At 46.2% G+C, this 23679-nt stretch overlaps 1 protein-coding gene across 2 annotated transcripts in view; it reads left to right on the forward strand.

Annotated features, from left to right (window-relative positions):
• Window positions 1-22167, forward strand: part of NGF (nerve growth factor) — a 36564-nt gene extending 14397 nt beyond the window's left edge. Inside the window, exons 2-3 of one of the 2 annotated variants that reach the window (XM_007103024.3) lie at window positions 14445-14568; window positions 21272-22167. In XM_007103024.3, coding sequence (XP_007103086.1) covers window positions 21284-22009 — 726 coding nt within the window. In that variant the 5' untranslated portion in view covers window positions 14445-14568; window positions 21272-21283 and the 3' untranslated portion in view covers window positions 22010-22167. Of the gene's footprint in view, window positions 1-14112; window positions 14569-21271 lie in introns of those variants that run through there. The other variant, XM_055084373.1, reaches the window with a different exon arrangement.
• Window positions 22168-23679: the final 1512 nt, after the last annotated feature.

Below are 23679 nucleotides of genomic sequence, written 5' to 3' on the forward strand. Positions count from 1 at the left end.
AGATTGCTTTTGCTATTTGGGGTCTTTTGTGTTTCCATACAAATTGTGAAATTTTTTTTTCTAGTTCTGTAAAAAATGCTAGTGGTAGTTTGATAGGGATTGCATTGAATCTGTAGATTGCTTTGGGTAGTAGAGTCATTTTCACAATGTTGATTCTTCCAATCCAAGAACATGGTATATTTCTCCACCTATTTGTATCATCTTTAATTTCTTTCATCAGTGTCTTATAGTTTTCTGCATACAAGTCTTTTGTCTCCTTAGGTAGGTTTATTCCTAGATATTTTATTCTTTTTGTTGCAATGGTAAATGGGAGTGTTTTCTTAATTTCACTCTCAGATTTTTCATCATTAGTGTATAAGAATGCCAGAGATTTCTGTGCATTAATTTTGTATCCTGCTACTTTGCCAAATTCATTGATTAGCTCTAGTAGTTTCCTGGTAGCCTCCTTAGGATTCTCTATGTATAGTATCATGTCATCTGCAAACAGTGACAGCTTTACTTCTTCTTTTCCTATTTGGATTCCTTTTATTTCTTTTTCTTCTCTGATTGCTGTGGCTAGAACTTCCAAAACTATGTTGAATAAGAGTGGTGAGAGTGGGCAACCTTGTCTTGTTCCTGATCTTAGTGGAAATGGTTTCAGTTTTTCACCATTGAGAACAATGCTGGCTGTGGGTTTGTCATATATGGCCTTTATTATGTTGAGGAAAGTTCCCTCTATGCCTACTTTCTGCAGGGTTTTTATCATAAATGGGTGTTGAATTTCACATTTATCTTAAGGGCCGGTCTGGCACACCCAGCACGGCGGCTCTGTGATGAAGGACTTTTGTGTTGAAGTCGCTGTGTACCCTAGGATATGGCCCTACCCTAACCTATGGAACAAGATCTCTGTGTCGTTCTGTCAAGGCAATGCTACCATTGGGTTTTGGCTCAGATTTGGAATTTTTCCAGCAAAAATCATATTCTAATAGACTGTTAATTGAAACATCATCAGAATTATCTTGTACGCTCACCAGAAGACAGTTTGGTGAAATCTGGGTTCTTTGGGGGGAGTTGCTAATTATAAATGGCTCTGATAACCTTTTGCTTGGGCTATTTCTCCAGGGAAATCTAGGAATCACACCTCACCAGCACAGGCTGAAGCGTGTGTCAGTTTGTGATTTGCGCGGGGATTTCTTCCCTCTCACTGGAGCTGAGGCCAAGGCCATCTTCAAGGTCTTCTCTCAATCTGTGTGTCTTTCTTCCATTTCCTTCTCCCTCTGGTTCCCCTCTCCTTGCTTTGCCCTTTGGGTTCCCCTCTTCACCTTCTTTCACTTTGCCCACTGCCCTCGGTCATTTTCTTGCCCTCTCTCTCCTCTCTTTTACTGCCCTTGTACTTCCCCCCACTCTCCTCCTCTCTCAAGTGCTTCTTACTATAGTTCCATCTTTCTCATTCCCTGTCTTCAGTTTCCCTCTATGACGACATCAGATTTCCTAAGGGCAGGGCGAACCCCATCTCACTGAGTTTGTCCCAGTGCCTGCAGGCATTGGGCTGGTCTGATTCCATCTGTTCAGAACTCATTCATTCATGCCACAAACACTCTTCAAGCTCCAAGCTGATGGGAAACGAGAAAGGCGTTTCTCCCTGTCCCTGACCTGGACCCAGCCCCAGGCTGGCCCCTAACTGAAATCTGCAGATCCTGCACCAGAGCCAGGGCCATCCTCAGTGCCAGCATTACTCAGATCCCCCATGGTGCCCAGTGGGGACAGGGCCAAGCCTCATTATTCATGGCCAATGTCTGCCCTTCTGGTGTGTCTGCCGAAGTGTCACTGTCGGCCTGTAGGTGACAGCTATTGCTCACTGGTGAAGAGCCTTCTTATGATTTGCACTCTTCCTGTTCACACTATTCTTGAGAAGTTAGAAGACAGCAATCCTGTCTCTTTCAAAGAGAGTTTCTGAAGGCTGTAGGCTGGTGGGCTAAAGAAGCTGCCAGATTTTCACCCCAGAGCTTAAAATGAAAACCATTAATCTGCTGCACACAGAGCAGCATGATTCCTAATATTAAACCATTTACTCAGTTCAATGTAATTCAATGTGGCAAATCGGAAGGAAGTGCTTCTCTTCTGCCTAAGTGTCCTGTTTTTCATAGCATGAGATTCTCAGTCTTCTTGGAAAAGACCATTTCATTTACTAACAGTGAAAACAACCATGTCTTCCTTAAAAAAAAAAAAACAACACACACACACACACACACACACACGCACACACACAAACCACTGGTGATAGTTCACTCAACCTCTTCTTTGCCTTTGATTCACTCCTATTATATATATATGAAGTACTCACTGCTGAGAGCCTGAAGCCTGGATGGACAGTTGAACACTGACTGAGTAATTCACACAGTTCTGGGAAATAAAGTCAACAATCCACAAACTGAATCCACTTCTGGATGCTCATCCACCAAGGACCCTTGACATTCGATCTCTCTTTATTTCTGTTCAGTGTCTACTGCTTTCCCCCATCACTCAAACCAAAGTCATAGCTTGGTAATTTCTTGTTTTAGAAAGTGACAAACAGAGCAGGCAGAGAAAACACTGTATATTTTGGACTAAAAATGAAATCATTAGGGTAAGTTTCTATTCTTGGTGACTGGAATTTTACCCTGGTTCTGATTAAGCACAACAAAGATATTATATGTGATGTTTTCCTGTAAATGTATGAGATGGTTTTCTATTGCATGTCCATGAATGGAAATATTTAACAGGCTCCACTTGGCCCCATCAGTCTCTGGCTTGGTCTTCACACCCAAAAAGCCAACCAACAGAGAATCACAACCCAGCCCAGAGTGAGTAGTGCCTGTCTTGCTGTGTTTTTTTGTTTTTCGGTTTTTCCACAGTCTCACAATTAAGAGTAAATCTTATCCAGAAAAGGTATGAGAGTACATGGAATAGACACATTCCCATGTCTATAAATTGCTCAGTAAGAAACAACTGCACATTCTAAGCATCTATCTTCTGTACCTACATTACTGTCAGAATAGTGGGTCCATCCAGCATCTGTTCCTTGGTGGTTAGAGTATTTCAGCGAGGAGGGCATTTCAGTGTCTGTGGGCTCCCTCAAGGTTGTAAACAAGGAGAGTCTCATGACAGAGAAGTGGAGAAGTCAAGGTATTCTATAAATAGGAGATCACCATCCGATTTTTAAAAGCAATTAGGTAAATTCAAGAATAGAAACTATGCAGGATCCCACCTATACATTATCCATGTCACAGAAGCAGAAATTGGCCATCAATACAAAGCCCAGAGGATAAAGCTGTTGCTCCTTTGAACCGTCAGATTTGTGAGCAGTCTGGAGAACAGTGACGAGGAGTGACCACAGAGCAGGAGCCCTGTGCTCTTGTCCTTCACACATCCACTAAGCCCTTGCACTTCCCCACTTCACGTCGAATGGAAGTTTCCTTATCTGCAAACTGGGGATAATATTGATCTCAGAAGATTTTTAATAAGTATTTAAAAAGATAATCTCTAGAAAGCCCTTAGTAGAGTATCTGGCACACAATACACAATAATTGTTATTTATTATTAGTGGTAGTAATTGTATTCACTTTTAACCCATGGTTTATGCTAGTGAAGCATTTATCATATTTTAATGCATCATATTATATCACATTTAATTTTACACCTAAAATATAGGTAATTCCGTCCTTATTGATGCCTCTCAGGCAGCCTAAGGGAGAGGCTTAAGGGGGCTCTTTGGGAGACTTCTATCCCACCCCCGCCCTTTTGCCCCACAAGCCTAAACTCAAACTTCCAGTGTCTGAACAAGTGGATGAGGAAGAAGCATGCCAGGGAGCTAACCTTCTCCTGGGACACTGGTGGCCCTTCTCTGGCTGGCACAGAGGGGCCAGTAGAGAGCCACACTCGGGCTGGCCTTTAACTCCCACGGAACTCCCCTCTTTCAAGTGGGAGCCAATCACTGCATGGAGTCCCGCTAGTCTGAGGAGTACCTCCTGGAAGCTGAGGGGAGGGCTCTGGGAGAGCTTTGCCTCCTGCAGGGGCCTAAACACAAAGTCAGATTGTCTTCAGACTATGAACAAATAGAAAAGCTCAAAAGATGGTCAGCAACAGTGATGCACTGATCCTCAAACACTGCACAGGCAAACGGAAGAACCAGCCTCATTTTGGAGGACGAGGTACCTAATTCCTTCTTTACCTTCTGAAGTATATGTGTGTTTATATATAATGTCCTTGAATGTCATAGATACTCCTCTTTTGAGATCATTTTATCAAATCTAAACTAGATAATGTCATCTACATTACTGGAAATACAAAGTTAACAACAATAACAAAACTCAGGAAAAAGAAAGAAAAAAATACAACTTCCAGAATGGGTGCTGGAAAATAGTATGATGGAATACACAGACGGAAAGCAAGAATATTGATTTCTAGACCCAGCTCTGTTCACCACTCAGTTGAGTTATATGGAACGTAAACAATTCACTTAACTACTTGGAAGAGACTAAATGACCCCCAGTCTTGACCCTCTTCTGGCTCATCCTAAGAGGAGGCCTTGAGGAACACTGGTCAGACTTCCCTGCCTGACTCCAAAAAGTTCTTTAATCCTTTAGTAGTGGTGGTGGTGGTGATGCTGGTGATGGTAGTAATGGTGATGGTGGTACTGATAGTGGGGGGTGTGGTAATGGTGATGGTAAAATGGTGGAAGTGGTGATGGGTGATGATAGGATGGAGGAGGTTGTGGTGGTCATGGAGATGCAGGAAGCCAAGGTGGTGGAAATGACAGTCATGGTGGTGGAGATAGTGGTGGTGGTGGTGATGGTTGAAGATAATGCTGCCATGCTCTATGGATCTGAATAAGAGACTTGTATAAATGCTGTGATAGATTCGAGAAGTAGGCAGAGAGCGGTGGGGCACTTAGGTACTAGGACTTCATGAGCACAAGTGCACAGAGCATCTGGTGCTGGTCTCTGCCTGTAAATACAACATGTGCATTTCGAGGTGCTTCCTCTCTTGGGGACAATGCAAGCAAAACAGAGATGCTTAGGCAGACATATACTGTTCTACTGGCTGTAAATTTGGGGTGGGGTTGTTGAAAGGTTTTTGCTTGTTTTATGCTTTATTTTTAAATTTTTATTTATTTTTGGTTTTTATCCTTAAAAATGTTTCAGTCTGTATTTTGGGAATAGAGAAATCAGGTCTGCTGAAAGAAAGAAAAGTAGAAATAGTTTTAAAAAAAAAGCTGGGGCTGCAAGTCCTGGACACAGACGGGTGGACACAATTCAGGCAAAGAGGAGAGCCCTTCATACACAAAGTGCACCAAATCAGGTTCAAGCAGGGCTTAAAAGTCACCGAGGCCGGGCACATTCACACAGGATGGGTAGGTGCCCTGGGACAGAAGGTGAGGGCCAGAGCCACGCCCAGAGGGAGCTGGGTCAGCCAGTCAAGCACCCGCCTTCCTGGGGACAAAGGGTAACACTCTAGACCAGATATGGCGGGATGAGCCCCTGGAAGGCCTTGGAAGGGCAGCTCTGTTTCACAGACAGAGGCCTGGTGCCAGGAACTCGGCTGATTCACAAAGAAAGGAGTGAAATGCTAACAAATGGTTTTCATTATCATCGTGCAGCCTCCACCCTCATTCCCTATGTGTGTGCTCTGCTTTTTTCTTTCTTTGCTTCATCTTTTCATGGCTTGTAACTAAACAATGAGGTGATTGCCATCCCAGTGGATTGCACAACATAACCAGTGGCTGGATTGGAGCATAGCTTTCTCCGAAGAAATTCTGAACAAGAAAAATAAGCAAGCTGGAAATAAGGAGTTTGTTTTGCCCAACACCTGTGTGTTTTTTAGTGCTTGTAATGAAGTCGGAATGAGGGGCTGCTGAGAGCTAAGACACTTGGTTCCTCAGCAGTGCACCTGTCAGCCCAGCAATGGGGCATTCTTCTTCTTGAATAAAACACCACATCGCCAACGTGAAAGGGGGGCTTACCCAGTTATCCAGGAATATAAATTGGGACCACTTGTTATTTACCAATGTAGTATGAAATAATGATTTACTTTGAATAAACTGGTGCAGCTTTGGAAGAGTTTTCAATTCTGTTCAATAAACATTCATTAAGGGCCTAACCTCTGAGACTGCCCCATGGAGAGAAAAACACCCAAGACCTCAAAAAGTTAACAATCCAGCAGATACCTAAATCTGTCCCAAACCCCTGGATAACTGAGCATAAATTTGACCATGAAGATAACCTCCGTGTTTTATTCTCCTTGTGATCCACTTTCCCTGTTAGGCAGAAATCACCCTAAGCAAAGATGCTATTAACGGTACAGGGCCTGGCAAGTTTTAGTCATAGCTGGAGTAGTTTCCTGCCCCTGACTAGGACAAGGCTGAAGAAAATGGATCATTTCAAAAACAAATGTCTTAGTTCGTTACTCAGCATCTTTGTCAGCAAATGATTGCAGATAATCATCCTGCAGCTGCCGACTGACTGTGTTCCACACTTGCTCAGACGGGGCCACTGAGCATGTGCCTGGCCAGCCATTCCAAAATGACTGGAATATAGACAACAACTGTAACACAAACAGGATTTCTTCCTGCCAGAGACAGCCAGACCAGGGCATGGGATGGACAGGAGGCATTGCCTTCTGTTCTGCACCAAGCCTGCCAGTAACCCACTGCCTGATTATAGCTGAATGTCTTTAACGGTATTAATAAGAATAGCTAACATTTATGTAGCACCAGCTAGGTGCCAGCCACTGGGCTAAATGCTTATTTTATTTAAGCCTCTCATCAACTCAAGGTAGAAGGTATAATTATTCTGACCTTTGAGAGGAGACACTGAGGCACAGAGAGGTTAAGTCACTTGCTAAAGGTCACACAGCTGATAAGCGGTGGGGCTAAAACACAACCAGCCCCAGGCCTCAGGGCCTTGTTTGTTGTGGCCATCAAGGGAAGTTCAGAGTCACTAGCGGCCCTTTCTTTACAGCTCTAACAGCCTATAATTCTGTAAAATAACAACTGAAATTCTAAAATAAATAGTTTTTATTTCTTTGAATCTTAAACATCTAAACTTACCTCTTGAGTGGCTGAGTGCCTGGTTTCTTTCTCTGTGTGTGTCGGGGGGGCAGGGGGTGATGGAGCAGGGAAAACTGTCTGTCTTCATCTTTGGAATTTCTCACTACCCACAGTGTTCTGGGTCCCTGGAGACGATGCACTCTGTGGGTCCCTTGTTAGCTCTGGAGGGGGTGATGGAGCAGGGAAAACTGTCTGTCTTCATCATCTTTGGAATTTCTCACCCACCACAGTGTTCTGGGTCCCTGGAGACGATGCACTCTGTGGGTCCCTTGTTAGCTCTGGAGTAAATTTCCCCAGTGCAGGGTTTTGCTTTTGTTCATGATGTCACGGTCAAATAAAGCCTAAAAGAAGAAACGCTAGAAGTTTGAGAGTGTTCTGAAATATAATTGTATGAGAATCAAGTGACTTTAGGAGGACAGCAGGTTTTCATCTCCTCTGACCTTTCCTCCTGAGGTAATGAAGGAGCTAGATGAAACTCTTTAAAGTGAGCTTGAAAATGCCCATCAAATAGCCCCTCATTACAGTTAACCAGCCCGCTGACATTCCGACATTCCCCATCAGGCGTATATGATCTGTGTAGTAGGCGCCCACTTGGGGCTGGGATAGTTAAAGCCATACACAGGAAGTAGCTTAAACAGCCCAAAGCCCCCTGACAAACACACACAGGGAAATAAATTCTTCATTTCCAGCTCTTATCTAGGTAATCCTCCGGTTACCTAGGATTCACATGTGCTGCATGCCTGGGCAAAGCTGGGCCAAGTTATCTCTTTCATACTTTGAGTCATTTTCTGGGTGTGAAGTCAGCAGACAAGCCAGGAAATGTCAGCACGGAAGAGTGAGGGAGTTGTCACTCCAGGGGGGTGTGTGGAGTAGGATGGCATCTGACGTGCTCTTGGGGCTCGGTGTCCCCAGGATGTGTTTGGTGTTGGCTACCTGTGATCCACGTTTCCTTTGATGCAGGGTGGTTGGGTTGCAGCAGTTTTTGCAGTAAAATTGAAGTCCAGCTACTCGAACAGAAATAGCCTCATCTCATGGACACTTTGAGTAAGGGTGGCATTTTGCTGGGATCTTTACATTCAAGTCCCACAGCTTGTCCCTTATCCCTCTTTAACGGAAGGATGAACTGCCTGCCTTTTAAAAGCCCTAGAACACTGTGTGTCTGTTTAGCCAGGATTTTTCCCGGGTCTTTTTCAGGGCTATGGATCTTTAGCTTGTCTTAATTTCTGAAGTTACATCTGAATTGCATTATAGACTTATGTGTTGTAATATTGCTTGACCTGTTGCTTGGAAAACATACTATCCACTGAGAGGAAAAGGCTAGCTCAAAAGAGCTGAGGACATTTAATCTTATAAAGCAAATGGGATAAAGAGCTTGGATCTGAGTTAGCATTCACTGGCAATGTTTTGTTTCCATTCATGTATTCTGTCCCAGGCGGTCATCTCGGTCTACAGTGGGCTGGGGGCCTCGGTAGGCACTGGTATCATTGGATGTAAACTTTGATGCCAACCAACCTGAGAGTCCCCCTTTCCCTCAATACCTCTTAGTCCCAAGTATTGGAACAACAGCCAGGAAAGGCCCAATGCAGAACTGAAATGGATCTTTTTCTTGTGGTTTAAGGATCAGCCAGTTGGAACTGAGGAGATGTTTTCTTAGGGTTGCAGAAGAGTTTGAAACTATTAGATTGTTTTTGGCACTCAAATGTAGATTATAGATATATCATTAGTATTACTAAGCTGATGGGCTACACTACAAGGACTGTTATTTACTAGCCTATTCTTGCAAAAATGTACTGCCCTCAACTCTATAATGGAAGGTTGCTGTGTGTTTAGATGCCTTATCTTCTACCACATTCGTGTCGTTGTAATTACCCACGTTACAAAAACCTCTCCGTGGCGTTGGCATTGCACAGCTCATGCATCCACAGCTCACAAATCCAGTCAGGTAAATACCATGCAAATTGTGGCCCGCCACACACCCCAGAAGGCCACGCACGTTTGTAGCAAATGCTCTTTGATTCTGAAGCTCAAGGTCAACACCATGATGATTTCTTCCTTGAGCTGCCTCTCTGGGAAGTGCTAGGAAGAGTTTGTAATTTATCTGAGAATCTCCAGAAGAGCCACAGGACCATTTCTCTTTTAGAGAAAAGTGGCAAGGCACTTTAGAATTGTCAGCATTGAAACTTTCAAAAAGAATAGCGGTTTTGCTGAACCTTAATGTCTTCCTAAGTCCTTATTGCCAGATGCTATTTTCCTATTGGATGTGCCAAAACCAATAAACAGTTAAAACACATCAAATGGTCTCAAAATGGCCCGAACTGAATTTTTTTCCCCCAAAGAAAGCTCCTAGTCAGCAAACCCCACAGTCATAGTCCATACTAGAAAACGTCTGGTTAGGCTAAAAATTAGGAAAACAGACTTTCAATGTAAAAGATTTCAAATTTTCTTTGTGTATAGGCTCAGAGAAAGAACTAACAGAGAGAGGGGAGAATTAAGGGGAACAGTTACAGCAGTGAAAACCACAGCGACAGCACCAGCAGTTATTATTATGTCCTCAGCAACATGTTCTTAATGCCCAGCCTTTCTAGTGAGTTTTCCCAGCCCACAGAACTCCAGCAGGTGGAATCTAGGAGGAAGGAGGATGCAGTTCACGCCAGCTGCTCTAGCATCTTTGATGTGGTGTAAACTGCTCTTGGGATTAGCCATTGTGTCCCAGCACCTGTGAGGAATGAGCGATCCAAGAAGTCTTTTTGGTCAAGCATCCCCCAGTTTTTGGTACTAAAACTGGCAGCAAATAATCATTGGACTTAATAATAAGCTAACCATAGCTCCAACACCAAAGAACATTTTAAGTGGCATGCCAGGAGTAAAAAGAAAACCTTCCAACTCACAAATGTCAATTATATCTAGACAATTGCAGGGGGTGGGGAGGTGGGAAGGGGAGACAGGGGAAATATCCCCCCGAGAGTCTGCAAGCTATATTCTCACACCTTCTTGTTGCCTATGATGTGATCATACCTGCACTTTATATTTTCTGAGCTATATTAATTTCTTGATAATTTTTCTTAATTGCTAGCTCATCAAAGCCATTGTCAAGTTTCCCATTCCCCCTGTATAGCTGTGATTCTCAGACCTGGCTTTTCCTTGGGGTCACCTTGGGAGCTTTACAAAACACAGTTTGTATTCTGAAATTGACCACAAGATCACTGAGACCATATGAAAGTGAAGGGGAGGCTGAGACAAGTGTCAACAGAGAGGGCCATACAAACACGTTTAACCTCAGGGGGTCTTCAGAAGACGCTTTAGCTCTAGCTGACTCAAGTCTGGTTGCTCAGGGGTTCTGGGGTGTGGTCTAGACATAATGTTGATCGTGATATGGAAAATTATAGTCAAGCAGGCACCCCACAGAAGTAGGCTGACTCTGGGTTATCACTCTCTCTCAGCCCTGGATCCCTTACCCAAGGGAGAGGCTGCAATTGGAAGGGGACCAGAATGGGACCCTCCAAAACGATGATCCTCAAATTTGGATGTGCATAAGAATCACCTGCAGAGATTAAAACTCGGATTGCTGGGTTTCACTCAGCATTGCTAGGCCTATGGTAGAGCCTAAGAATCTGCATTTTTAACAAGTTCCAAGATATTGCCAGTACTATGGTAGACCTCACTTTGAGAAATACTGCTTTAAAGACTGAGACCCAGGACAGGCCAGCATTGTCCTGGTCTAGAAGGGGTACACCAGATTTCATAGCATTCTTTCGTGCCCTGTAAGAAGGAATAGAACACTGTCCTGAGATGAGCTGGGATTTATTTCCATGCTTTTATAAAAGTGTGAAAACTGTCTAAGTGATTACCGCCTGAGTTTAAGAATAGATATGCATTTGGGTTGTTTGTTCCTAATATCTTTGCATTAGAAATTGGTAATATTTAAATCGGATTTGATTTCAGAGCCCCAACCTTCACTAGCATAAGACTGAAAACAACGACAACAATATCTATGAAAATCACTTAGTGTTTCAGGATTCTGGACCGGAAATTGCTCTCTCCAGTAGTAAACTACCTGTACCTACACTGAACAAGAGAAGGCCAAAGACACAGGATCTCAAGTATAGCAATCAGGCATCTAGATGTGGTTGGCAAGAGATCCTGGCATGCAAAGGTGGCTTGGCCCAGAGGTTGCAGATATATGGCCAGGGAACCCTTTGTGGTCAGTCTAGAGCTGATCCTCCAAGAAGGCAGGTCTGCCTAGGAGTTGTGGAATGTTTGATTTAGATCGACCTTCTCTCTCCTTCTAATCAGCTGGATTGGAGGCCATGCTGGCTTACAGTGGAATATATAGAATATTTTCAAAGAGAGTCACTCTTACTTCCCTGATTGTCCCAAAGATTAAAGTGTAGGCCTTCTGTGTCACATAGGAAGGTACAATCAGCAGATAGGTCACAGCAGTGAGCTCTGCAAGCTCATAAGTACCTGCTGCTATATAACGCCCATCACATACCTTTCTCACCCTCCCCCAAGACTCCCTCTTAAGCCATGTTGGACTTCTGGGGCTCTGTGATGCCTTTCCCTTTTTCCCTGATGCTCTCCTATTCATTCTTAAGAACCCTGCTCAAATGTTCCTTCCTCTATGAACATATGTCTCGGGCTAATCTGGCCAAATAAAACAAATTCCTCCCTCCACTATGTTTTCCATATCATGTCAGACATCTATCATACTTAACATATTGTGCTTTAAACGCTGTTCATGTATTTGCTTTCCTTACCTCTAGCTTACTTGCTCTTGGAAGTTGAGCTATGTCTCATTCTTCTTTGCTTCCCTAGCACCTAGCACAGTGGCTGGTGCAACGCCTCCAAGTTTAGTGTTTAATTAATGAAATAAATAAATTCCAGTGTTTGGACAGGCAGGAAAGCATTCCTTAAGCACTCAGTAAGGAGGCAGGCTGGAAACACTAATGCCCATAGAATCACAGGCGATCAGAGCTGGAGGAGACCTTAGCTATCCTCCCTGCTGGTTCCTCATTCTATGCAGAAGCCTCAGAGATGCTTAAAGATACTTGGCAACTTACACACAAATGAGAGAAAAATGGGCCAGGACACAGCTCTGTAGATTCCAATCTGGTGATCAGGCAGGTTTGGCCAAACACCCAGCTGAAGGGTTTGTGGACCAGATCCTCTTCCCATGAGTGATGCAACAAGACCCTAGAATACTCACCTCCTGCTGTGGGGAACCTGCTATCCTCCCTCTCCTGTGCTCAATCCAACCCTGAGGGAGCCTGAAAATGGTCTTTGCTACGGAATCTAACTTTTTTTAGGGTGTTTGAGTAAGTGTTCATCTCTAGGCCTGAACCCCAGTTGAGTACATGAAGGTTTTTCTGGTATTTCTAGAGGAAAAATGATATTCTGAGTAAAGTGGGTCAGAAAGAGGAATAGTAACATCTCAGTCCTTAATTTCATGACTTCTAACAGCAGGAAAACCACCCAAGGCCCTTTCTACTTCCTTGTCCTCCAGCTCCTCTGTGTGATCAGGGACTTGGGGGCCATGGTGGCTTCACTGACATTTGCTTCCATAGCACAAGATGAGAGGGGGTGTTGCAGGAAGATGGGGGGTGGGGGTAGCCCCACACTAGGAAGAGGCATGATGGGAAAAGGGGTTTGGGAGTTGAAAAGACAGTCTAGACAGGAAGGATAAAGATGTCATTCTACAACATTTTTGGTGGGAGAGCTACCCCACCCTATGACAAGTTCTGCAATAGACATAACCATTCATTCATTCATTCACAAAAAATGTCAAGTAACCCTCCAGCTTAAAGCCTTCCACTCCCTTTCCACTGCCCAGAGGGTAAAACCATAGTTTCTCCCTACATCCTTCTACCTCTCCAACTCATTTCTTTGGTCTCTTCCCTACATGCTCAGCATCTTTGACTTGTTTCTACCCCACAGCCTTTGCAATTGCTGTTCCTTCTGCCTGGAATGCTCTCTCCCCCATTCCTTCTCATCCTTCAGACATCAACTTGAAGGCCACTTCCTCAGAGAACTCTCCACTGAGCACCCTGTCTACAATGGCCCCTCACTACACCCTGCTATCACCCTTTATCCTCATACCCTGCTTACCTGCAGGGCATGTAAAGAATCTGAAGATGTTTATTTACACAAGACTGTAAACTCCACAAGAGCAGAGACCTTGTTGATCTTATTCATTGCTGGGTCCCTAGCACCTAGGATAGTACTTGGCACACAGTAGAAATACGTGCTTAGGAAATGTTGTTGAATGAATGAATGAAACACCTACATATACGAGGTTTACAGAAGTAAAAGAATAGACACCTACCGTTGCTTCTAGGAACTACAACCTAAAATTGAATAGAATTTTTTTCCTCATTGCATCAGCTCCCTAGCTCCTGATTCGTAAAATGTGACTTTCCTAAAATTTGAACTCTGAGATTGGCATCCTAGTTCTGTAACAGCTCTCTGTTACCTATCAAGTGGTCAGGTTGCCTTCTTTGCCACCATGACTTGTTCTAGATTCTCATCAAAACGCCAACATGTTCTCAATTGTCAGGACTTTTTCTTCTGAGTAATTTACCTTAGTTATGCTGGTCCAGAGTTGGGTCTACTGTATCTGTGGGTATAATGTACAGAATAATTCCATTTCAATCCTGGATTATGGGCCTGCTAGAGCTGGACTCTGATGTGGGACTAGAAGCACCGACACTGAGTGTAAGATCAGCCATAGACTGTGTCCAGGCAGAAACCAAGAGCTCTGGCACAAGAGTGAGAGGCAGGTGCCGCCGCAGGTCTGTGCAAGTTCAGGCCCCTGGCAAATTTGGTAGCTGAGCTCTGTCTTCTCCTTTGGTCCTGATGCTGGCAAAGTCCCAACACTCAAGAAAACGGGGTTTGGGACCTCCCTGGTGGCGCAATGGTTAAGAATCCGCCTGTCAATGCAGAGGACATGGATTCGAGCCCTGGCTCGGGAAGATCCCACATGCCACGGAGCAACTAAGCCCGTGTGCCACGACTACTGAGCCTGCGCTCTAGAGCCCGTGAGCCACAACTACTGAGCCCATATGCCACAACTACTGAGCCCGCGTGCCTAGAGCCCGTGCTCCACAACAAGAGAAGCCACCGCAGTAAGAAGCCTGAGCCCTGCCACGAAGAGTAGCCCCCGCTTGCCACAACTAGAGAAAGCCCGCGCGCAGCAACAAAGACCCAACGCAACCAAAATAAATAAATAAATTAATTAATTAATTTAAAAAATAAGAAAGAAAGAAAGGAAACAGGGTTTACTGTGTTGGCACCTCCCTCCCCTCCTGCTTGGGACACAGCTACCTGTCTACTAGAGAACGTGGTGAAGAGCCGATCTAATGCCAGCTCTCTCCTCCCACAGAGTCCTGGCCTGGTGTCGTGCAGTCCAAGGGGCTGGATGGCATGCTGGACCCAAGCTCAGCTCAGCGTCTGGGCCCAATAACAGCTTTTCCAAGGGAGCAGCTTTCTGTCCTGGCCACACTGAGGTAAGCACCTGAGAGGCATCTGTCTCACCAAGGTTCCTAGCTCTAGAGCTGCCAGGACAACTGGAAATGAGCCCCAGGCTGAGGATGGGGCATCGGTGCCAGCTGTCAATCAGCAGGGACCCGGGTGGCTCCTAGTGACCCAGCACATGTGGCCCTCCTAGCTCATCTGGAGAGGACGTCGCCCAAGCTCTCAGGCTGGCCCCATGACTTCCAAGGACACGATAAGAGTCTGAGCCATGCACCTCTAAAGGAACAGAACACAGGGTCTCAAATAGACAGTGCCGGTCAGATCCTCCACACAGCTCCTGGTCTGTCTGAGCAGGTGATCTTATGAGATTGAAGGTCCCTGATCACTCTTCATGCCCTTGGCTGTGGAGTGGAGGGTGGGGAGAGCTCCAGGTCTGAAGACAGGGGTAAGTTCCACTTCCACCAGCCTTCTGCCTGTGGTCAAGTTATTTACTATTACTGAGTCTCTGTTTCCTCTTCTGTAAAATGGGAAGAATAAGACCCACCTGCTAGGTTTGTTGTGATGAGTAATGAGACAATTAAATTGATCATGATGTAATTATGATCTCTCCTCATTCATTTTAAGATGTGTCTCTAAGAATTCAGACCAGTAGATTCTGTCTCCATTCCATCCTGGAGTAGACAATAAATCCACAGATGCCTGCACCTGCTAGTGCTTTCTGGCTGCATATTTCTATCGTGGGCATTTTAAGTGCTTTTGGATCCAGTCTGCATGATGTCTAGAAATCTGATAAACAAGATATAAAACAATTAAATGTCCAACTATTCCCTGGAATCTGGATTTATGGCTTCAGGACGGTAAAACTCACAACCTGTTGACAGAATTTTCATTTTGATGTTGGAGGTTGAGTAAACGCAGCCCAGGGCCCATCAATTACAGTCCGTGTGCAGCCTCAGGCCTCTCGCCTCTAGAGCAGCTGAGGCTGAGCAATGCCAAGTGCCCACATGAGAGCCTGCCACTCACTGGCTGCATAACCCCAGGTCGCTGAGCCTCTGCAAGGCCCATCTCTCTCCTCCCTAAGGTTCAAGGATTGGACTCGATGAGTGGTTCTCAAAATGTGGTCCCCAAACCAGCAGCATCAGTATCACCTGGGAACTTGTGGGAAATGCAGATTTTTGGGCCCCACCCCAGACCTACTGAATCAGAAACTCTGGGGGTGGGCTCGGCAGTCTGTGGTTTAACAAGCCCTCCAGGTGACTCTAATGCACTGAACCTCTGGCCTTGATCAACTCTGACGTCCCTTCCAGTTCATGCTTCCCCTTAATAAATTCAGCCTGGGAGATGCTTGCAGAGGAGCTGGATTTTATTGTCAGTGCCTTTCCGTGCTGCAGCCTCAGGGATTTCTCCCTGGAAAGCTCACTCCACGCAGGCCCCAACACCCGACTGAGTCCCAGTCTGAAGACAGCAGCCAGTTTACATTGCAAGTGGAGGCCAAGTGTAAAACAAGAAATGATTCCTGACCCGCACTTGTAATGTGGCGAGTGAGATGGAGGAGGAGGAGGAGGCTGGATTTCCTCAGCCAGGAGGATTTCCTCTCTTGCTAACGCTTAGTGACCCTGGTTCACTGATCTAATCTCTAGCCTGAGAATCACTAACAGCTCTCTCTTGACACTCCTCCCGCGAAGGCAGGAATTCTCTCTCTCCCTCTACAATGCACCTCCAAAGGCACGGTCGCCGGGCCCCCCAGCGCCATCAGCTGTCCTGGCCACAGAGGTGGACCAGTTGCTTAGCCCTGCCCAGCAGCTTCATCACCTATTCAGGTGAGGCCAGAACCTGTGTGAAATCATTCACCTGGTGCAGGAAATTTCTCTTATTACTGGAGTGTGTGAACCACTGGCAAGCCACAGAATGTACCTTCGGCCTGGGAGAGGGTGAAGAAAGCTGGGCGGACCTTGAGTAGATGGATAAAAGGCCCCTGACGGGTCCCTCAACTTTTAGTCATTTATCTTCCATTCTGGTGGGAGCAGAACAAACACAGAACATTCACACATTAAACAGAACATGTTCCATCATGTGAGCCCCTAACTGCATCCTCCCCAGCTAATCATTCCGCTCACAGGTCTCTGCTTAGTGAAGCCCCAGCGAGGACTGTCATCTCTTCGGGAGAAAGGCTTCAAAGGTTGTTTTTAAAAATAAATAAATAAAACTCCTCCCTGGTTCACATCAAGGAGAGAATGTTCTTTTGCAGACCGTGCTTTGTGCTTTCAATTACTACAATAGAAAACATACTAATTTTTCTTTTCTTTCTTATCCACTCATGATTTTTTAAACGAAAGACTTTTTTTTTTTAAAGGTTATAGGGGCATTCTGTTATGAGTAATTAAAAAAAGAAAACAACCTTTACTCTAAGACCCAAATGAGAGATGTATTTGCAACATTTTTAAATCTCAATGAAACAATAAAACAATCTCTCCAGGATGCAAATCTCCACTGTGATCAAATGCCACCAGGTACCACAGGTTATCTGGACAGTGCAATGAGGAGCTGAGCATTCGACTTTAAGAACTCTGTGTAGTCAGTTGAGTAGAACCAGCAGAGCTCTAGGCAGAGCAGAAAATTTTATAATTGCTTAAACCCAAAGAGTGTCAGAGTTGGAAGATACCTTAAACATCACCACTCAGATGGAGAAGTTAAGGGACACAGAAGGAGGAGACTTGTTCACACACTCACTGACTCTTAAGAGGTGGAGCTCCCTGCGAGGGCTAGGTAACGTGCACACGACAAAGATGGACAGGATGCGTTTCTGCCTCCAGGGACCTTACCCTCTAGGTGGGAGGATAAGAGGAGAATATGTTGCCATAAAAGAGCATTAAGGAAATGCTTTTAGAGATGGAGAAGGGAGAGAACTGGTCTCTTTGGAAATAGGAAAAGCTCCCCAGTGGAGGCGGCTATTAAGGTGGGTGTTAAAGCCAACAGGAAGGACTCTGACAAGCCCAGGTGGAGAGCAAAAAGACACACAGGGAGGGACACAGGGAAGAATGCCTGGCACAAAAGAGTTTGAACCGAGGGCAACGGGGTGGGGGTGGGGGTGGGGGAGCACAGAGCCGGCACTGCCTCCGAGGAATTCTGTTTGCCTGGAATGCAAAATATGTGAAGGGAGTAGAAGGAGAGCAGGGTCTGTCTGCCAGGCTGAGCAACCTAGTGGCATACTAGACAACCACTCACCACTGGATCCTTTGAGCAGGGTGATGTGATCAGAGCAGTTCTTTAAGAAGTTAAATGGGGCGGCCAGGGATGGTAGGTATTGGAAGAAGACAGATGAGGGTGCAGGACATCAGCTGGGAGACTGTTCCATGACCTGAACCGGGAACATAGAGGTGAGAATAGAAAGTATAGTTTCAAGAGATACTACTAAAAAAAAAAAAAAAAAAAAAAAAAAAAGAGTGGATATATCTATATGTATAACTGATTTACTTTGCTGTACACCTGAAACTAACACAACGTTGTAAACCAACTATACTCGAATAAAAATTTTTTTTAATACAAAAAAAAAAAAAAGAGATGCTACTGAAGCAGACAAAAAGGGCTGGATGGAGGTCAAAGAGGAAAGAGCAGAGTCCAGTCATGAGTTGAGGCTTGGAGCTGGTGAATGAAGGAATGGTGGCTCCAGTAACAGAAAAAGGAAGTGCAGAGAAACATGTTTAGGAGCATGGGGACAGATGCTCACAAGAGATAGTAGCTGTGGAACTAATTCACAAATCATCAAGTGGCCCCAAATGGGGCAGCTTCTGTTGAGTAAAGAGGAGGAAGGGGAGAATGATGATCCTAGCAAGGATTATGAAAACAAAGGTTTTTGTTTTGGATGGCTTGCATTTAAAATGTCAGCATCCATGGGGAGTTGCCCATCAGGAAGCTGGGGATTCAGAACTGGCTTTCAAAAGAGGAGCTGGACCAGAGATCCTGGCATGCGCATCAACTGCACAGAAACTGCAGTTGACTCCTTAGAAGAGGATGAGCTCACCAAAGAGGGGACTCCAGAATGAGGTGGGAACCTCTGGTAATTGGAAATAGGGAGCAGTATGTCCCTTATTACCATCAAAACCCTACATTTTCATCTTTTCTTCATTTCCCTATCCAAAGTCTAAGTGTAACTAACATGGATATAAAGGGATGAATTTCCATTTCATTTCTTCTCCCTTCATCTACCTGATGTGAGATAATGTGTCCTGAGAGGCAGAAAGAAATGAAACAAGAAAAGGAGCAAAAGCAAAGGGCTTGAATTAGCTGCCAATTGACTAATCAGCTGGACACTTATCTGCGAGACCATTAGCCAGCACAACCAATGATGGTCGAAAAGTCAGATGTGTCACTGCTTCCTCTGCATGGCTGGCTGGAGAATTGGAGCAATCACAAACATTTTTCCAAGTAACCAGAGAGAAAAGAATTTGGTGGTTTTATTCTTGGTATCTCACCAAAGAGCTGTCTATTTCCAGCTGAATAGAAGCACATTACAGAGAAGAATGCATCACTTTAAAACAGATTAGGAATACAGCATGTGGTCACAGGCACAAAATGCAAAAGAAACCAGGCATCAATGGTGGAAAGAAGGCAGATGGTGAGCTGCTCTGGCCATACCCATTCACTCTCTCATTCATTTTCCTTATAGAGTTTGAGGACCTACTACATGCCAGGCACTGCACATGGCCCCAGTAAATTCAAACTGCACCGATTCCAAAGTGCTCTCAGGGAGACAGACATGTAAACGATTATCCACAGCATGCAGAGAGGCCGCAGGGTTATGCACAAACCGCCATGGGAGACAAGGGGTGGAGTGACTAGTGCACAGGTGGATGAGACAGGCTCTGCCCTCCGGGACCTTGCGGCCAGTGGGGAGACAGGCTCAAATATCAGTCTTGAGAAGAAGCCTGACAGAGGTAAACCCATGTGCTAGGAAAAGATGTGTATGGAGTGTGCTTTGAGGGTCAATTAGCAGCAATATAACTGAAGAAAAAAAGTCCTTGACCGCAGGACATTGGAATGACTCAGAATTAAATAGGTGTGTGAGCACCTATTTAATCCTAACAACAACCCTGTGAAATAGTGTTTATTGCCTGCTTTTTAGCAATGAGGAAATGAGGGCTCAGGAGGATGAAGTGACTTTCCTCTGCTAACAAGTATCAGGGCTAGGAATCCAAACAAGGTTTCCTAACCCCAGATCCAGTGCAGAGTTCTTTCCACTACACTGATTTAGTAGGAGAGAACACACACACACAGACACACACACACACACACACACACACACACACACACACACACACTTCTGAAGCTGAGACCAGGAAGAGATGGCTTTTCGCTGGGGTGATCTGAGCAGACCTCAAGGAGGCAGTGGTACCCATGCCAGGCTGGAAGAGTGGGCAGGAAGCAGAATGCCCTGTGGCGAGAGAGATGGAGAGGGATCAAATTGGAAGTTTAACACCCTCTCTAGGGGATGCCTCTAACGCCACCAGGAAGATCTGGGGAAGCTTTCCACGGGTGACGGCTGGTACACACGTACAGGTGTGCATAGGAGTTCACTGAAAGTGAGCTCAAGAACAGAGCTAGTCTCACAGCTAGTTGGCCTGGAGGTGGCTGCTGGCGGGGAAGCAGTACAGGGCAGTGCAGAGCCCCATCTGGCAGATGCTTAAGAGGGGCTGGCAGTGCCTTGTGGGGACAGATGACTTACGCCATTTGGTCTACTCTCACTTAAGATCAAATAATTTTTTAAAAGACACACTTAAGAATGAAGGAGAAAGTGGGGGAGGAAGGAAGGATGGAAGGGTAGACTGGCTTAGTAAGGGGTCATGCTTGGATTCTATTTCTGGTCCAGTTTTTGTTTGCAGCTGTAGGCCTGTTAGTTAATTTCTGTGGATCACATTCCTTGTATATGAAAGAGAGATGATAAATCCTAACCTAACTCACAGACTAATAAGAAACTAGAAGCGAATGCCATTTGCAAAGCTGAAAAACATCACTCACGCCAAGAGAAACCATTATCAGTATCACGTTTATAGATGCGAATAGATGGCTGGTGGCTGAATAGACGGACTGGCTGAGATGGTCCCAGAGCTATGTTCACTTTTTTTGCCAAACATGGTGCTTCGTGGGTTTTCAGTCACCAGATCTCAGAGCTGACCCGGTGCTACTGTCTGAAGAGGGTGTGTTCAGTGCTGAGGCTTCAAGACAAGTCCCCAGCAGCCCTGCCCACTGCCTTCCCAGGGGAGTCAAGCCGTTGGGCAGGAGACAGCACTGGGAGAGGTGTCAGACTCACCCCCCCAGCCATCCTGTTGCACACAGGTGCACACATACTGCCTGCCCATGGCTGCCTCTCTGGCAGGCAGAGAACACAAAGAATTCTGTAACCAGCACTGCCGAGTTCATACCGCACCACAGGGCAGAATTTCAGGGGCTCCGTCCCTTCCTGGGAAAGCGCACCCTGTAGATGGGGTGCCCAGACACCCAGGTTGTCGGAGCCAGCCCTGTTTAAGCCTGTCATCCCAGTGTAACTGTTGTAGCACCGCCCTTCACTCTCAGAAGCGTCTCAGTTTGAATGGTCAATTCCAGGGTCTCCTTGCTTTTAGCCACCAGGAGAAACCTCCTCGTCATCCTCTTGGCAGGTCAACTCTGAGGGACCCAGAAACTGCCCTTGCCCCACACCCAGTGCTCCGTGGAATAATCCTCATTTCTGTTTCATTCCAGGTGCACAGCGTAATGTCCATGTTGTTCTACACTCTGATCACAGCTCTTTGGATCGGTGTCCAGGCAGAAGCGCACACCCAGAGCAATGTCCCAGCAGGACACGCCATCCCCCAAGCCCACTGGACTAACCTTCAGCACTCCCTTGACACAGCCCTCCGCAGAGCCCACAGCGGCCCGGCAGCCGCGATAGCCGCCAGGGTGGCAGGGCAGACCCGCAAGATCACCGTGGACCCCAAACTTTTTAAAAAGCGGCGCCTGCGTTCACCCCGCGTGCTGTTTAGCACCCAGCCCCCACCTGTGGCCGCGGACGCTCAGGATCTGGACTTGGAGGCCGGCGGGGCCGCCCCCTTCAATAGGACTCACAGAAGCAAGCGGTCTTCGTCCCACCCTGTCTTCCACCGGGGGGAGTTCTCGGTGTGCGACAGCATCAGCGTGTGGGTGGGGGACAAGGCCACCGCCACGGACATCAAGGGCAAGGAGGTGATGGTGTTGGGAGAGGTGAACATCAACAATAGTGTATTCAAACAGTACTTTTTTGAGACCAAGTGCCGGGACCCCAATCCCGTCGACAGCGGATGCCGGGGCATCGACTCGAAGCACTGGAACTCATATTGTACCACGACCCACACCTTCGTCAAGGCGCTGACCATGGATGGCAAGCAGGCTGCCTGGCGGTTCATCCGGATCGACACGGCCTGCGTGTGTGTGCTCAGCAGGAAAGCTGGGAGGAGAGCCTGACCGGCCGACAGCCCTCAACCTCTCCCAGCTCCCCCTCCACACTCTCCGGCGCCCCTCCCTACCTCAACCTGTAAATTATTTTAAATTATAAGGACTGCATGGTAATTTATAGTTTATACAGTTTTAAAGAACCATTATTTATTAAATTTTTGGAAGCAGCCTGTGTGCCGGCCCTCCAGTCATTTTGCCCAGGGTGACCATCTGCAAGCCTTGGGATGAAGGCTGCAGGGAGAAAGGTACACAGCACCCCCTGGCTTTCCCTCAGACCCACCTGTAACCCTCACTCTCCCATCGCCCCCCAACCAGCCTTGCCACACTTCAGGAAAGGCTAACCGGGTTCAGATTAAATCAGCCTAAGCCCGGTGTAATTAGGAAGGGAAGTCTGCTGGATTGCAACTTTGTTCTGCATTCCAGAGCCAAAGCTACCTAATCCTTGGATTACCTATCCCACAGCCCAGATTCCCGAGCCTTGATTGCTTCATTCGGAGAGATCTGTGGAGCCTCATCAGAAGGCAGATCCCCGCCGCCGGGCGCAGGGCCGCCTCTGACCTCAGAGGGGCCCAGGCTGGGTCCTGCAGGGACTCACCAGATAGATAGGAGGAGACTTGCACCAAAGACCCGTAAGTCTGGCTCATTTTTTTTAGGGGGAGATCTGCTGTTTGCTAAAAAGCTCCCTGGAAGAGTTGTAACGAAATAATCTCAGGAGGCCTGTCATGGTAGATCTGATTTCATGTTAAGATTGCCTTAGTTCTAATGGCTGGCCCTCAATTTATCCCCCAGTGGCTTCCTGCAGAAAGACTCCATTACCCAAGAAAACATGAAGGCCTCCAACACTCTTGTCACCCATTCATGGCCCCACAGCAACTTCCAATGGCCCCAACGTCAGCCTAGAATCAGAGGAACCAGAGGCCGGCCTGAAAATAACTTTTTAATTCCTAATTGGGTGACTTCCACAAGTGATCAAAGGTGGATGGGGTCATGGGAACTGCAGAGAAGATGGTGTGGGGAGAAAAGACAAAGATGAGTGAGAACCAACACAAATAACCGGGAAAGGGGTGGAGGAGAGGTGGGCCAAGCCAGAAGGGAACACGACTCTCTGCCCCTCCCTGACAGAGGACACTAAACAAGAGAAAGAGACAGTGGAGCAAAGGGGTGTGAGGACAGGGAGCAGAGCAGAAAGAGGGGGAAGGTGTGTCATCTTTACCAGCATCAGGATCCCCAGGCTTCCAAGAAATCCAGCACCCTGGGTAGTTTCCTTTTGTTGTTTTGTTTTGTTTTTCTTGAAGCCGGGGGGATGTGCTCATTATCACTGACTATCAGGAGTGTCTTAGAGATAGCTGGAGATGACAGGGACTCCAGGGTACAGCCTGGCACAGGGCTCTACCCATCCTCCAGCTGCTACCTTCCCCGGCAACTTTTATTTGTCTGTATTTTGTTTTGTTTTTGTATTTTCCACAAAGGCAAAAAACTTTCCCCCTTAGAGCACTTAGCTTGAAATGGACATTTTGCTTTCCTACCCTTCCCCTTCCCCCCAGGGTAAAATGCCTATCTAGTTTGTGTAAGAACAGGCCCAAATTGTCCCTCTGACAAAAAAAGCAAATGGCGGTATTCATTCATCTGTAACTCTCCCTGTCCCACGGCCCGCCGCCCCAAAATCCAATCCAAATAGG

This window comes from Physeter macrocephalus, chromosome 4 (assembly GCF_002837175.3).
Source record: "Physeter macrocephalus isolate SW-GA chromosome 4, ASM283717v5, whole genome shotgun sequence".
NCBI lineage: Eukaryota > Metazoa > Chordata > Mammalia > Artiodactyla > Physeteridae > Physeter > Physeter macrocephalus.